This window comes from Phyllobates terribilis, unplaced genomic scaffold (genome assembly GCF_046119375.1).
Source record: "Phyllobates terribilis strain yellow unplaced genomic scaffold, ASM4611937v1 Scaffold_7__3_contigs__length_470593459, whole genome shotgun sequence".
Lineage (NCBI taxonomy): Eukaryota > Metazoa > Chordata > Amphibia > Anura > Dendrobatidae > Phyllobates > Phyllobates terribilis.
Genome location: NW_027362767.1, coordinates 99,357,607 through 99,373,656, shown reverse-complemented (window position 1 = coordinate 99,373,656; position 16,050 = coordinate 99,357,607). Strand labels below are relative to the sequence as shown.

Sequence of the window (16,050 nt, the reverse complement as noted above, 5' to 3'; positions counted from 1 at the left end):
GGATATCATCGTGTCCAACTGTTCACCAAAAAGTCGACCACTGAGGTACGGGAGGTGCGTGAGGGACTTCTTTGAGGCAGCGTCTGCTTTCCATTCCCGCAGCCAGAGGAGACGCCGAATCGTGATGGCGTCTGATGCTATCCCCGCTGCACCCCTTGCAGAATCCAGAACTGCTATTTGAACCGCTTGGTCCGACAGCTCAGGAGCAGATACTTGGAGGCCAGCTTGTAAATTTTGGGCCCAAGCCAGGATGGCCTTGGCAGCTCAAACTGAAGCGAACGCGGGAGCTAGGGAGGCGCCTGCGGCCTCTAAAATTGAACGAGCCATGCGTTCTACCTGCCGGTCTGCTGCGTCCCTGAGGGTTGAGCTATCTGGCAGTGAAAGGAGTGACTGTGCTGCTAGCCTAGAGACTAGGGGATCCACTTCGGGTGGATCTGTCCATTCCTTGGTGGCCTCCTGTGGGAAGGGGTACCGCGTCTCCAGATATTTGCGATTGGTAAACTTCTTCTCAGGCTGTGAGAACTGCTTTTTAAGGATCGATGCATTGTCTGTCCCTGGCAGGGGACGGTCTTGATGACCTGGAACTACGGTGTCTCTCCCTAGAAGAGGATTACCGTGTGCTATGGGATGATGCAGATGAACGTGACCGGTGGCTCCGCTTGCGTCCTGACCTAGACGTGGATGTGCCCGGGTCGTCATGTCCCCGAGTCGAGCCTTCCCTTTGCTGGGTAGCGTTCATAGCCGTTGAGAGTATTGCTGCAGGTTGTACAGAGTGCATAATAGCAGTCCTGCCTGGTTCTCTTGGACCTTGAGCCCGGCATAGTGCACTGGGGTGGCTATGCAGAGGGCCATACAGGGGTGGCTATGCAGAGGAGCCTATAAGAATAATGGACTCACAGCCGAGGAAGAACTCCAGCTGTGATCTTATCCCACCAGTGTGCCCCAGGTTCCAGCGCCGAAGATCCACAGTCCTGTGCCCAACCAGAGACTGGCTGGTCTTCCCTTATCCTGCAGCAGATAATGGCCGCCAGAGTAATGTTAAGAAAGTAGGGGGGCAGAGAGCTGAAAAGGGCAGCAGAACTGTGTGAAATCGCACACTTTCAGTCTCGATCCGCCCCCTCTATGACACTGTAGAGTGTCATATTTGTCATCCGAGGGGCGGGCCGGGGAGAGGAGGTGGCGGCTTCGGCTAGGCCAAAGCCGCGGCCTAAATTAGATGCCTGATGCCCAAAGGGACTCCAGGCCGGCGCGGAAGTCCGGGAGGGGGCCGGATCTGAACCGGACCCCCCCGGATTTAAAGGCAGGATAGCGGTTGGGTATAAGCAAAAGGGGGGGGCCCTGTGAAGAGTCCCCATAGATCTGGTGCTGCCGCAGAAACAGGGCACAGGGAGGCCTGTGCCTCTGTTGGTGTTATGCCTGCCTGCACTCTCCCCGGCCCCGACAGAAGCCCGCAGCAGGGCTGTGGTCCCTGGATTCAGCCGTAGTGTGCTGGCTGCTGCCTGTACAGGCCCTACCTGAGGCGTTTCAACCTAATACCCCCACTGGGGGATTAGGGAGTTGCTGCTGTCACCATCAGGGGGCTATATCCTCGCCTCGACCTCAACCCAGAAACCAAAAGGAATTGGGGAAGGAGGGGAGTCTTGACTTCGAACCAGCACCCGAGGGGCTGGGGAAGGAGCGACATGGGGAATAGCCATCTCGACTTCAACCGTGCACCTCGTAATAAGGGGCCGAGGAAGGAGCCATGCCGGGAGTCTTGCAGTAGACCCAGTTTTCTTCATCTGTAATCCCGTCAGTGAAAACGGAGAAAAAGTTTTAGGTGTGCCTCCTATGCGACACTAAGCAAAAACTGGAGAAGGCTGATGCCGTCCAGGGGTGTATACTGCAGAGGAGGAGCCACGGTTAATCTTTTTCAGATTATGCATAGTGTCGCCTCCTAGTGGACAGCAGCATAACACCCATGGTCCTGTGTCCCCCATTGAGGCGACAGAGTAATGTGTAATTTTGTTTTATCAATTTGAGATACAACTGCATTCTGTATTTGAGGATTTATCAAGATAGTATTTTCATTCAAAATCGGAGATAATTCCAAGGATGTTCTTCTATTCATAGGGGGTTTCATGTGATTTATACCACCCGTTTTAACAGGAGATCTCTCTTGATCTAAAATGTTCAGTGTATCCACTACCGGGATCTGTCCAGATGACTCCCCAGCAATAGTCTGTATTGCACTAGAAAGCTCTGAAATATTAGATTCACTGTGGGATATCTCCCGTGAATTAATATGTAACGTGAAGTTCAATTCATCTATATCTGCTACTTGTGTGGAAATAATAGGTGGATTAGCAATAAATTCTACATCGGCTGCTTGTGTGGATAAAATAGGTGGATTAGCAATCGATTCGGAGGAAGGAGTAATTTCCACACACATTCCCTCTATTATAGGTTCATTATTTTTTTCCAAATTTGAATTAGATCCAGTCTTTTTCATATTATTATTGTTGATAACTTCTTCCTATGAGTCTCATATATTGTTTGTTGTTTTTTATTCATAAAAAATTGTTTTTTAAAATTCTTCACATGTTTTATATGGTTATCAGTATCATTATTTAGAATAGGGGATGATGGATTGTCCCTAGTTGTTCTCTGCATAGAGATGATGGGAACAGGTGAAATTTGAGGTGGTGATTGAATTTTTTCTTTTTTAGAGTCTTTTATATCTCTTTCATATTTCTTTGCTTTTTTATTTATTAAATTATTTTCTAATTTAGCCAGTCTTAATTTTACCTCATTATCCATGGCATAATATTCCATAGATGAGGAAAAGAACTCCAAATCCCCTTTAGTTATTGCTTCTAAAGCATGCATAGCCAGAGTATTCCTTTTATCAATCAACAATCTGATCAGTATTGCCGAGCAATCAGAAATACACCTGTCCCATCTTTCAGTGAAAACAATATCCTGTGGAAAAGATGAATTAAGATTCATTCTCAATCCCTTAGGTATTATGTTATCTTTAATGTAATGTTCCAAAAACATTGTGTCTATGTGGATCGTTATTTCTATTTTGCCGTTATTTTCAAGGTCCAAAAACAGTCCATGCATCCTTTTTTTATCTGTATCATTCAGCATAGTCGGATTCTTATATATGCATCTGTCTCCATCATTAGTTTTATTAGGTACTAATTTATAAAAATCCTGTTTACTCTATTGGGCATAAATGAACTAGAAGGGTTAATATAGAGGTACCACTCTGAATTTAGATCTGCCCCTCTGGAGCAATTGTGTACCTGGTCAAATGTATATAAGGATCATTTGCTTGTTGCTTGTCACACCTGATGAAGGTGGCCTTGTCCACCGAAACGCGTTGTGTGTGTTAATAAACCAGTTATTTTAATCTAATTTTTGCCCTGTTATTGGCGCTCTGATACCGCTATGCACATTCACTGATTCTATAGACCACTGGCTGTCATGACACGTGACAGGAGCGACAATGGGCGGGATTCAGGGTGATGCGTGTTAAAGCCCGCTGTCAGAGATTGACAGTGGGATTTAACTGGTTAATACTCGAGGGTAGAGCTCCGATCCACCCGCAGCTGTTAAAGGCACGAATGCACATACATTCACTAATGACAAAATCACATCCGGTGCAGAAGGCAACACATACAGTACGCAGAGCTTGAAGTGTTATTTTAACGGAAATATTATATGTATAGTTTTTAGTTTAATTAAAAAACAATAAACATAATAATTAAAACTTGTAAGGAACCAAGAGTAAGATGTAGCATAAATGTATGGACCTACCAGCAGCTCCAGCAGGATCTCACTGTCGTATTTCGTCTCTTCTCCTTCAGCCAAAGCCGGCAATAAACACAAGTACGAGGCCACCTGGTGGAGAGTTTTGGGACTGAGGGGGAAAAAAAAAAACAAAAACTCAGCACACCCGTGCTAGAACAGCCCATTGGGAGCAAACCTTTGTACATCGCCCCAGAAAATGTCAGCTGTGTATAACAAGAAGCTCGACCTGACTTTTCTCCTTTCAGGATGGAGTTATGATGGCCCGGTGCCACACAAGGAGCACATGCGGCTACTCTTGTCTACAGACCTGCGTGACACGGACAAAATCTTATATATGGGTTTGTGTAGTGCACTTGATCTGAAATGTCGCTTCATTATTCCAACGAACCGATGCTTTGCTGTGTTTCTTGCCACAGTATAAAAAATCGTGGCAAAATCCGGCCTTGCTGTACTCTTAAAGGGAGTTATCTCTTCTCAAATAATATTGTACCGGAGGGTTAAAGAGGGTTAAAATAACAAACAGAGCTGTTACCTACCGTCCCCAGGTCCAGCGATGCCTCTAGGCTGACATCACGTCTTCAACGCTCATAACCGCTGCAGACAGTCACTGTGCTCAGTGCCCTGCCCTCTGCCTCAGCTGAGCCTCTGTGCACAGTGACTGTCTGCAATGGTTACGATTGCATTAGATGTGATGATAACACTGCAGCCCATCATTGGGCTTATAGATGTTAAGCCAAGTGATTGGCTGCAGCAGTTATAAGTGCTGTAAATATGACGTCACCACCGTTGCCTATCAATAAAGCTGCACAGGACCCGTGGAGGTCAAGTTATAGCACCAGTAGTTATTTTAGTCCTCAGCAACCAAATGGTCTGCTGCTCTTACGTTTTGGCATGACATCTGTAGTTACTTGTACTCTTCCTTGTGCATCTGGCCACAGGGAATAAGAACTGTGCTCCTAGTTATCAGCAGAGGGGACCACCCACTAGAGTTTGGATGGGTTACTACATCATAAAGCAGCAGACTGAGGGCATTTATACAAATCAGGGAGCTCAGAAGGGATTTCTAGTCAGATATTAAGCTTCATCTCACCATACATTAGCTGCTGCAGAACAGCTTTCTCCTGTTCACCAATGATTGATTTTAAAGGGTTTGTCAGGTCATATGATATTGATCATCAGTGTCAGATTGGTGGATGTCTGACAAATCTGTGCAGCGCGGCTCTGTTCGAAGTTTAGGATCTTAAGATGGTTGTATACATTTGGCTGTGATCGGAACGCAGTGCACAGACTGTCCGGCACCTCTACCGATATAGAAATACATGAAGCCGTCACGCTCATGACAGGAGAGCAGCTGGCCAGTCCGTGCACTGCGTTCCGATCACGGCCGTCTTTACTGCGCCTTTAGTGTAGGTTATCACCAGCATATGACCGGACAACCCCCTTTAAACATTTTTATGTTTTTTTTTTATTAAGAAGATCCGCAGCATCGGAGGCGAGTACTATGATGTGCTGCAGCAGCAGGGATACAGCGCTGTATATTATATGTTGCCATAAAGGAAAAAAAAAAAGAGAGGGGGCCCCAAGAGTCAAATCAGTGGCTAAATCATAAAAAGGAAAAGCACGATGTGCAGCTTGTGTCACTTACCTTAGTGCTCCAAAGCACTTCACAAGGGATTCTCGAGTGTCCACAGCTGCCACATTGGAGAGAGCAAAACTGTAGAGCTCTGGGAAGTGGGCGAAAGCGGCTCTCTGTGTGGGCAAATGTGTGAGAATGAGTGACGTGGTATACAATCACTGCACGTTATAGTCATAGAGGTGCGGCCGGAACAGGTTTAATCACAGCTCAGTGTATAGTGAGCACTGGCTGTACGCATGCTCCAGCATTGACGGACAGCCGGCTCAGCACTGATACGCTGCAGAGCAAGCTGTGCTTACACTGTGTACTGAGCGGTCACTGAAGATGCCCCCACACACCTGCAGAACTCTGAATCCTGACAGTGTGTGGTGCGCACATGTCAGGATTCACAGATTTTGTCACTGATTATTTGAAGACTGAACAACCGCTTTACAATGTATTTTTTTATTTTTTTTAAACATGTTACAATCTGTATTAAAAATAAAAGATCGAAATCTTGCCATTTTCACGCTAGCCACTGGGGCTTTTTTTTTTTAGACTCTAGCTTTCTATTGTATCAGGAAACAACACATGTACATAGCCACAACATTGAGATCCCGACCCTATCTTTTGCATTGAAGTGTCTAATAAGGCTGAGCAGAGGAGCCAAAAATGTTTTAAAAACACATGTAACACAAAACTTGATTTAAACAATAGGCCATTTTCTGAAAAGAGCTCCCCTTTAAGGTCCTAACCATTTTTTTTTAGGTAGAGTTTTTGGGGAAAAAAAAGAATACATTTCCATCACGGCTTTGGATCAGATTTTCAGCAGTGCTTAGTCAGTGTCATGTCAGATTTTACCATCAGTTTTTCATCAATGATTTTCTCATATGCAAGGGGAAAATTAAAACTTACAAAGCATTTCCTAGCCACTGCAATGTTAAAAATGGACAGCAGACAGATTGCACATGGATGGCCTCATTGTGTGCTATTTGGGATTATAACAGACGTATAGACTTGTATAAATGATTTCAATCCATGATAATCTCCAGCTGATAAAACACTGATTGTAGTGAAACTACGACACACAGCCTAATAAGTGACACATCCCAGGAATTGGGCTCTCTTGCTGCTCTCAGGTGAGGTAGCAAATTTACACCTACATGACTTACACCTACCTGTAGTGAGGTAATACGATCATAATGAATTGTGGTCATCTCGTTTTCGGTGAGAGCATTTCCTGTCTGATCATTGATTTCAAAGCCAGTGTAAAACTTCAACATGTCTAGGAGCTGTTTAGACGAGTATTAAAACAAGTATTAAAGCAAGTTTAAAAGAGAAAACATACATGTGGTTTTCTTTTAAAGCACCAGATACCTGAGAAAATAAATGTCCTTCTTGTTCTCTCTTGGAGAGGCTGGATAGGTAGCAATGGACTACAAGGTGGGAGTCATCCAGCACTGTATTAAACCAGCGGCGGGTGGGAAGTAAAGCCTGGGGGAAAGGGGGGAATAGAATTAGCAATTGTAGTGTAAGGCTTACACTTCAGATGGACTCTACTTCTAGCGAGAGTCAAGTTCGGCTTTCCTTTCTGCGGTGGAGAAGTGATGGTGGGAAACGCTGCGCACAGGGAGGTCGGGCCAGGTCATAAAGCACCTGAGGGACGTCTAGGCCTCAATGGAGGTCTCTAAGACTAAATATGTCACTAAAACCGAGAGCGGTAAACGTGGTCTAGAGAATGGGATGAGCGTCTGCCAGTGGCTCTATACCTATGACACAAAAAAGTGGGGACAGGGGACTGCCTCAACTTGTTTGATTCTGGATAGTAGAAAGTGGAGAGTGAGCATAAGACAGTCGTCTTATAGCTGATGGGGAAGTGTACAGACTCCTCAAAATCTGGAGGAATGGGCCCCGGGGGACAAAATGTTATAGGATGAAGAACATAAAGTGACCAATTAAGGCAATCAGCAGCATTCTCCGCATATAGTCAGAGGAGGAAGCACTCCAGCCTTTTCTCTTTGCAGCCACAACCAGGTCGGTCACGCTCCTGGCATGGTCAGTATCGGATACTGCAGACTTGGTCATTGTAGACCAACCAGGGAAGCCAAATGCTTAAACTGTTGGTCAAAAACTTCATAAATAGCCAATTACCATCTTAAAAACACATGTTGCCGTCTAACTGGATGTTTGGCTGCAGGGAAAAAATGAAGTTATAGAAAAGTGTGTGGTGGTGGAGCTGTGAGCAGTCACACATCCTGCTCCTTCATGGACACCCTGCTCTATACATACGCTGTGTGCAGAGCAAAATGCTAAGCAAGGAACAGGGTGGGTGATTAAAGCGGGCTCACTATGCACAGATCGCTGACTGCTCACAGCTCCGCTGCCACACACCACAGTTCCCCCGCCACTCATTGCAGGTCCCTCCGCCACGCATCCCAGCTCCCCCCCGACACGCATCGCAGGTCCCCCCGCCACGTGTCCCAGCTCCCCCCGCCACGCACCGCAGGTCCCTCCGCCACGCATCCAAGCTCCCCCGCCACACATCCCAGCTCCCCCCCGACACGCATCCCAGCTCCCCCCCGACACGCATCCCAGCTCCCCCCGCCACGCATCCCAGCTCCCCCCGCCACGCATCCCAGCTCCCCCCGCCACGCATCGCAGGTCCCTCCGCCACGCATCGCAGCTCCCCCCGCCACGTGTCCCAGCTCCCCTCGCCACGCAACGCAGGTCCCTCCGCCACGCATCCCAGCTCCCCCGCCACGCATCCCAGGTCCCTCCGCCACGCATCCCAGGTCCCCCCACCACGCATCCCAGCTCCCCCAGCCACGCATCCCAGCTCCCCCCGCCAAGCGTTCCCAGCTCCCCTGACCACACACTCGTCTGAACGTTATCAGCTACAGGGAGAACATCACGTCATTTTCTCCCAGCAGCCAAACATCCGGTTAGACCGCCACATGTGTTTACAATGGAAATTTTCACTAGGACTAGCAGCATACTATTTTTTGGATGACAGGTTCCCTATAACCAGTTCAGCCCCCTAACCATACTGTTTTGTACTATTTTTCTCACTAAGGTCTTGTGTGTGTGAGACAGCGCTGAATTGTAAAACTACAGACACACATATATATTACAGATTATTCATCTCTCTCCACTTTACCTCCAGGTCAATCATCAGCTCTATGAATCGCTCGCAGTAATGGATTTTCTCCACTGAGACGGGACCTAAAGAATGAACAGAAACCTCATCTCAGGCAGCGGCAGATGAATAAATTACTACAATCTCTGCATGTGATACTAGAAATAAATCCTTACTGATCAGCAACTTAGATGGGTCTTTTATTTTATGAATTAAGAGTGGACGCTGTATGGTGAGACTTTTTTTTTGCCACCCATGGAAGAAAAAACACTTTTGGACATTCAGGAGGCTCCAAACCTATAGTTGTAGTCCTGCTCTCTGCTGAGAAGTCAGTACACCCACATACAGGCTAGGAAAAGCTCAGTGAGCTAAACCAGTTGGACTAGCACAATATTCAGGCCTAGTTTCAATTGAGTGTGTCTGCACAGTGACAATACTGGACGAAGGGTTCAGTGGCCGAAAGCGACCCCATGGGAAACCCGAGAGGAGGACAAAAGAGGCCCCCCCTGGCTTCCATTAAGAGCCCCCCTCCCTGACTTCCATTAAGAGGCCCCCCCTGACTTCCATTAAGAGCCCCCCCCCCCTGACTTCCATTAAGAGGCCCCCCCCCCTGACTTCCATTAAGAGGCCCCCCCCCTGACTTCCATTAAGAGGCCCCCCCCCTGACTTCCATTAAGAGGCCCCCCCCCTGACTTCCATTAAGAGGCCCCCCCCCTGACTTCCATTAAGAGGCCCCCCCCCTGACTTCCATTATGAGGCCCCCCCCCTGACTCCCATTAAGAGGCCCCCCCCCTGACTCCCATTAAGAGGCCCCCCCCTGACTCCCATTAAGAGGCCCCCCCCTGGCTTTCAGTAAGAGGCCCCCCCTGGCTTCCAGTAAGAGGCCCCCCCTGGCTTCCATTAAGAGGCCCCCCTGACTTCCATTAAGAGGCCCCCCTGACTTCCATTAAGAGGCCCCCCTGACTTCCATTAAGAGGCCCCCCTGACTTCCATTAAGAGGCCCCCCTGACTTCCATTAAGAGGTCCCCCTGACTTCCATTAAGAGGTCCCCCCTGACTTCCATTAAGAGGTCCCCCTGACTTCCATTAAGAGGCCCCCCTGACTTCCATTAAGAGGCCCCCCTGACTTCCATTAAGAGGCCCCCCTGACTTCCATTAAGAGGCCCCCCTGACTTCCATTAAGAGGCCCCCCTGACTTCCATTAAGAGGCCCCCCTGACTTCCATTAAGAGGCCCCCCTGACTTCCATTAAGAGGTCCCCCTGACTTCCATTAAGAGGTCCCCCTGACTTCCATTAAGAGGTCTTTCTGGATTCCATTAAGATGTCTTTCTGGATTCCATTAAGAGGCCCCCCTGACTTCCATTAAGAGGTCCCCCTGACTTCCATTAAGAGGTCCCCCTGACTTCCATTAAGAGGTCCCCCTGACTTCCATTAAGAGGTCCCCCTGGCTTCCCATTAAGATGTCTTTCTGGAATCCATTAAGATGTCTTTCTGGCTTCAATTAAGAGGTCCTTCTGGCTTCCATTAAGAGGTCCTTCTGGCTTTCATGTGACCAAAAAACGGCTCCTTGAGATAATATGCCTGTCATTTGTCACATTCATCTATATCACGTCTGGTTTTATTTCCAGAAAGGCTGGAGAAGTTTGAAGCATAAATACATTTAAATTTACAAGAGGGAGAGTGCACAAAATCATACAGAGGCACAGGCCGGTGTTTTGTGACGGCATGCTTTCTATCTATGGGTATGCTATACAGAATAGGTGCTGACATACCTGTTGCTGGGATTGACCGAAGTACAGACAAGAACTTCTGTATAAGGTGCCTTAGAAATTTTCTTTCCTGGGTGGCTCTATAGGGTTGATGGCAAAAGGAACATTGTGAGAAAAATATGCAGTCAGCCTTTATACGTATAGTGCTGTACATGACCAGCATGGCCATTAAAGGGACCCTGTCAGCAGAAAAAAAAAGCTCTTAACCAGCAGATATTGGGTTAATTTGCAGGTTAAGAGCATTTTTTCTAGTGACAGGTTCCCTTTAATCACACAGACTACAGCAACACTCCCTTTACAAAGCTCATGAGAGACAAAAACACGAAAAAGAATAACCCCAGCCTGAACCAGTACATTGTGAATCACTAGACTCCATAACCTATAGATAGATTTACGTACAGCTCACGAGCCTTTCCGTCCATTTTATCATCAGTTTTCTTTATAAGGTTCCAAAACTTTTTTAACTTTGGAGTTTTCTTCAATTCCTGCTCCAGCCGAGCCTATAAATGTAAGAAGTCACCAGTGCACATTAGGAAATTAAAAACGGCATCATTACACATAAATTCTATGCAAAAATTATACATAATCAGCCTGCTAATACTCACAGGCTGCAGGCAGATCCACATAGGCAGGGAGATCAGCTGCTGGATCTGTCCACGGATTAAATCAACTTCCTGAGAAAAAAGATGCATCAGGTCATCAGGAAATATAGTGTCTAACGACGGATAGGATTTTCTAAAAAATGGAGGGTGCACTGCATCTTCTGCTATAGTTTCCATAATTCACTACATATGGTAACTTGGAAACACCCTCTAAATCCTGCCACGTGTGATATTTTTCAAGTAAACCCTAAAGTATAGGGCGATAAACATTCACTTCATATTTAAACATCTGACAGTCATGGTCTGATATTCATATGACTGGCCGTCATGTCAGGTTACATTTCACCTTTAGCACCTTCCTTTTTAAAAAGGGGTTGCAGTCACTGGTCTACAGTCATGGCCTAAAGTGTTGGCACCCTTGATATTGAAGTATTTCTCCCAGAAAATTAATGCAATTACATGTTTTGCTATACACGTTTATTTCCTTTGTGTGTATTGGAACAACACACAAAAAAAAAAAAAAAAAAAAAAAGGAGAAAAAAAAAGAAGGGCAAATTGGACATAATTTCACACAAAACCCCAAAAATGGGCCGGACAAAATTGTTGGCACCTTTGTAAAATTGTGGGTAAATAACTTTGTATCATGCACGTGATGCTTGTTCAAACTCACCTATGGCAAGTAACAGGTGTGGGCAATATGAAAATCACACCTGGAACCAGATGAAAAGGGGAGAAGTTGACTCAATCTTTGAACGGTGTGTGTGTGCCACACTAAGCATGGAGGACAGAAAGAGGAGAAGAGAACTGTCTGAGGACTTGAAAACCAAACTTGTTGAACAATATCAACAATCTCAAGGTTACAAGTCCATCTCCAGAGATCTTGATGTTCCTTTGTCCACGGTGTGCAACATAATCAAGAAGTTTACAACCGATGGCGTAACTAATCTCCTTGGATGTGGACAGCAGAGAAAAATTTATGAAAGGTTGCAACGCAGGATAGTCTGGATGGTGGATAAGCAGCCCCAATCAAGTTCCAAAAAATTCAAGCTGTCCTGCAGGCTCAGGGTGCATCAGTGTCAGCGCGAACTATCCATCGACATTTGAATGAAATGAAACGCTATGGCAGGTGACACAGGGGGACCCAACTGCTAACACGGAGACATAAAAAAGCTAGACTGCAGTTTACCAAAATGTACATGAGTAAGCCAAAATCCTTCTGGGAAAGCGTCTTGTGGACAGATGAGACCAAGATAGAGCTTTTTAGTAAAGCACATCATCCCACTGTTTACCGAAAACGGAATGACGCCTACAAAAAAAATAACATAGTACCTACAATCAAATATGGTGGCGGTTCAAAGATGTTTTGGGGGTTGTTTTGCTGCCTCTGGCACTGGGTGCCTTGAATGTGTGCAAGGCATCATGCAATCTGAAGATTACCAAAGGATTTTGGGTCGCAATGTAGGGTCCAGTGTCAGAAAGCTGAGTTTGCGTCCAAGGTCATGGGACTTCCAGCAGGACAATGACCCCAAACATACTTCAAGACGCACCTAGAAAAGGATGGAAACAAAGTGCTGGAGAGTTGTTCTGAAGTGGCAGCAATGAGTCTGGATCTAAATCCCAATGAACACCTGTAGAGAGATCTTAAAATTGCTGTTGGGAGAAGGAACCCTTCAAATATGAGAGACCTGGAGCAGTTTGCAAAAGAAGAGTGATCCTGGATTCCAGTTGAGAGGTGGAAGAAGCTTGTTGATGGTTATAGGAAGTGATTGATTACAGTTATTTCAAAGGGTGTGCAACCAAATATTAAGTTGAGGGTGCCAACAATTTTGTCCGGACCATTTTCGGGGTTTTGTGTGAAATTCTGTCCAATTTGCCTTTTTTTCTATGCTTATTTGTGTTGTTCCAATACACACAAAAGAAATAAACATGTGTATAACAAAACATGTGTAATTACAATAAATTTGTGGGATAAATACTTCATTTTCTGGACCAATTTCAAGAATGCCAACACTTTTGGCCATGACTGTATATCATACCTAAAGCATTAGATATGGCATGCAGCAGCGTCTCCCCATATCTGATGCCAGTCCAGACAGAAGAGAGAGGAGCTGCACATCCCAATGTAACGTCAGACACTTACCAGACTGTTGAAGCAGTGATCTAAGAACAGGAGTAAAATCGTGCGCTCGTGTAGTGAGAAGTCGTTCTCGGCCTCTTCAGCCACAGACGCCTCCAGAATACACTTGAAGAATGAGGGGAAATGCTCTGGTTTCTTTTTGAAAGTCTGAAAATTACAGATAAAAATACATTTTACAGACAAAGCAAAGTATATACACAAGATAACATTTTTCAATATTACAAGTAATGCAGGAGTACAAATGTAAACCACACATTATATAACATATCATCTGTGCAGTATTTACCAAGGAAAGCCTTAACGGGGTTTTCTGGTTAAATACATGCTGCCATAAATCCGCAGTATAGGTGATAAGGTACTGATCAGTGGAGATCGGACTGCTGGGACTCGGACTGATCGGTATAACGGGGACCTTATATCCCCATTACAGGAAAAAATATTAGGTCGGACGACCAACTGATACACCATACATTATAGAGATGCCGGAAAAAGCAGAGTGCAGCGCCCATAGGTAATGAATGGATCGAGTAAGCGCCCTGCCACTCCATTCTTAAGGGGATAACTGAGGTCCCAGCTGTTGGACTCCGACTAATCAACAAGTTAACACCTATCATAACTAGTTTTCACTGGACAATCCCTTTAATCCCTTAACACAAATGATGTATAGGTATGAACTGAAGCAGTCCATGTATGTGTGCGTACTGAAATCTCTCCTAGTTCTGTGCTCATCAGTTATGTCTGCAGGCACGCTCCCACAGGGCAGGCCATCCATCACTGATTAGCACCGCCCACCAGACTGATGAGCACCACCCACCGGACTGATGAGCTCAGAACAAGCATGGATATCAATGAATAAGTGACAGGGTATAATGGAACTTTTTCTAACAAAACTACATAGGAATCTGCTCAGCTCGTCCTGATTTATAACCTGCTGCCTGCAAACTGGACTGGTTTTTCAATAGGACAGTCTCAGAAGATCCCAAGGCCTCATTGAGCCGTCCAAGAAACATACAAGTTGCTTCTGTGATTTTCACAGATAGCACACATCTGTCCTTGTTTTTTTGTGCACCATATCCCGAAAAAGAATCAAGGAGAAACGTCCGCTTTTGATCCGACTCCAAGAGCAAAATCATCCATACAAGTCTATGCGTGTGTGAAAAGTACAAATCATGGACATCTGAATGACACCTAGTAGACAGTAGCATACATGACACACACAGGTTTTCATTTAGGCCTTCATCTTTCACTTTTCTATGCAATTTTGTAATGAAACACTAGCCAATAACATGCTGAAAAATAATTACCAGCCCCATAACAAAGACAAAATATAAGAACGAGTTATATTCTTATTAAATAAAGGAAATGTGAAGACTTGACAGGTCTTACCTCCCAGGCAGGGACATTCTCCCGAAATTTCTCATTTACCATACAGCAGATGGACATAAGGTAAGCTTTACTGGATACGTCAGGCGAGTAATTCAACCACAGGTAGTTTTCCAAGTACTGACTGTTGTAAATGCAAAACGACATTGTTTAGGAGGTCACACAAACTAAGCATAGTGGTAACACAAAGTTCTCAAATTATTAAAAACATTTCCAGACAGAATAACTAAAAGGACGTGACTAAGCTGAGACTAATAAAAGCTGATCCAGACTGTTTTTTTTAGGTCATTTAAAGAGTAAGGCATACCTTTTTAAAAAAAAAAAATAGCATGCAGATTGGTGGGGGCCCAAGTCCTGAGATCCCCATCGATCATAAAAAAAACAAAAAAAAAAACAACAAGATGTGTGCTATTCAGGAGACAGCAGCAGGGCACAGGTCACACAGTGCAGAATGCAGGTTTTCTACTGAATCCATGCTTCGCTCTGTGTGACCTCCTGTCTCTGGAGGTGCGCACATCTCATGGTTTAAGCCATCGATGGTCGTCTCAGGGTCCGGGCCCCCACTGATCTGCTCGAAACTAAAAGGGCACACCAATGGTGATAAGAAACTTTGGATTATATCTTATTACAGAGAGATGTTTCCTTCTAAGAATATGACATGAATTCCCTGGCAGGTGAGGGGTCCAGAGTGGAGGAAGAATAATGGGCTAGTGAGTGCCACATTCTCCATACATGTTTGTGCCTTTTGGATGAAGGGAAGGAAAAAAATAAATGAGCAAAAACAAAAACAACAAAAAAAAAAAATCGCCATGTTGGGAAGGACAGAAAAGCTTAACGGCAAGTAACACAAGACATAGGATTTCCTCCTCACCTGAATTCCAGAAGCATTATCTTCCTTATAGCAAATCTGTAATGGAAAGTATAGAAGAGGAATAAGTAACTCACATACCAATGAGACCACAAAAGAAGACGACTTTGCTTCACTCCCCCTGATATCTGGAGGTGGACAGTATCTGTGGGGTAGAAGGTCTGCATAGACAGAATGCAGGCCTACAAATCAACATTTACAGGCCCAGCCTAATAAACCCCGGAGTGTTCTGGACACGGCTGGAAAGGGATTGTATAGTACTTCAATAACTTCCTATAGGCAGGCCAACAAAAGCACCTCTGCGGGGCCCCTGCCCAACTCTGCGGGGACCCCGTCCCTCTCTATGTACCGAGGCAGCTGACTATATGGCAGCTATGGCCCATCATTGATTTTGGCAATCTCAGAGCTGAGGGCAGGGAGTGACCATCACTGCCAGACACTAAAAAGAAACTGTAGCAACAAAAACCTAAGTGGGCAAAAATTACTTGTTTTATTATACACCCTGCCTTTTTATTTTCTTTGTTATACAGGACAACCCCTTTAAACGGGATTCGCTCAACTTCATAAATGGTTAAAACTGCAAAGAGCCTGCAAAACAAACAGGCAACTTTGCAATTCACCCCCTATTAAAAATCCTGTGCTCTCAAGAACTGTGAGATTCTTAATTTTATAGTTTACTGCTCGTTGCTTGGGCTATCAGCCACTATATGGTCTATGAAAGTGGCCGGTTTCCTGGGCAATTA

General features: G+C 45.4%; 1 protein-coding gene across 1 annotated transcript in view; it reads right to left on the bottom strand.

The window, feature by feature from the left end:
• The window catches only part of AQR (aquarius intron-binding spliceosomal factor), a 102,712-nt gene that overhangs the window by 75,603 nt on the left and 11,059 nt on the right, over positions 1-16,050 (bottom strand). The window contains exons 4-14 of the mRNA XM_073639035.1: positions 15,311-15,346; positions 14,443-14,563; positions 13,060-13,203; positions 10,923-10,991; positions 10,717-10,817; positions 10,321-10,397; positions 8,571-8,635; positions 6,791-6,907; positions 6,592-6,705; positions 5,444-5,547; positions 3,805-3,907 (exon numbers count right to left, since the gene is read on the bottom strand). Coding sequence (XP_073495136.1) covers positions 3,805-3,907; positions 5,444-5,547; positions 6,592-6,705; positions 6,791-6,907; positions 8,571-8,635; positions 10,321-10,397; positions 10,717-10,817; positions 10,923-10,991; positions 13,060-13,203; positions 14,443-14,563; positions 15,311-15,346 — 1,051 coding nt within the window. The remainder of the gene's footprint in view (positions 1-3,804; positions 3,908-5,443; positions 5,548-6,591; positions 6,706-6,790; positions 6,908-8,570; positions 8,636-10,320; positions 10,398-10,716; positions 10,818-10,922; positions 10,992-13,059; positions 13,204-14,442; positions 14,564-15,310; positions 15,347-16,050) is intronic.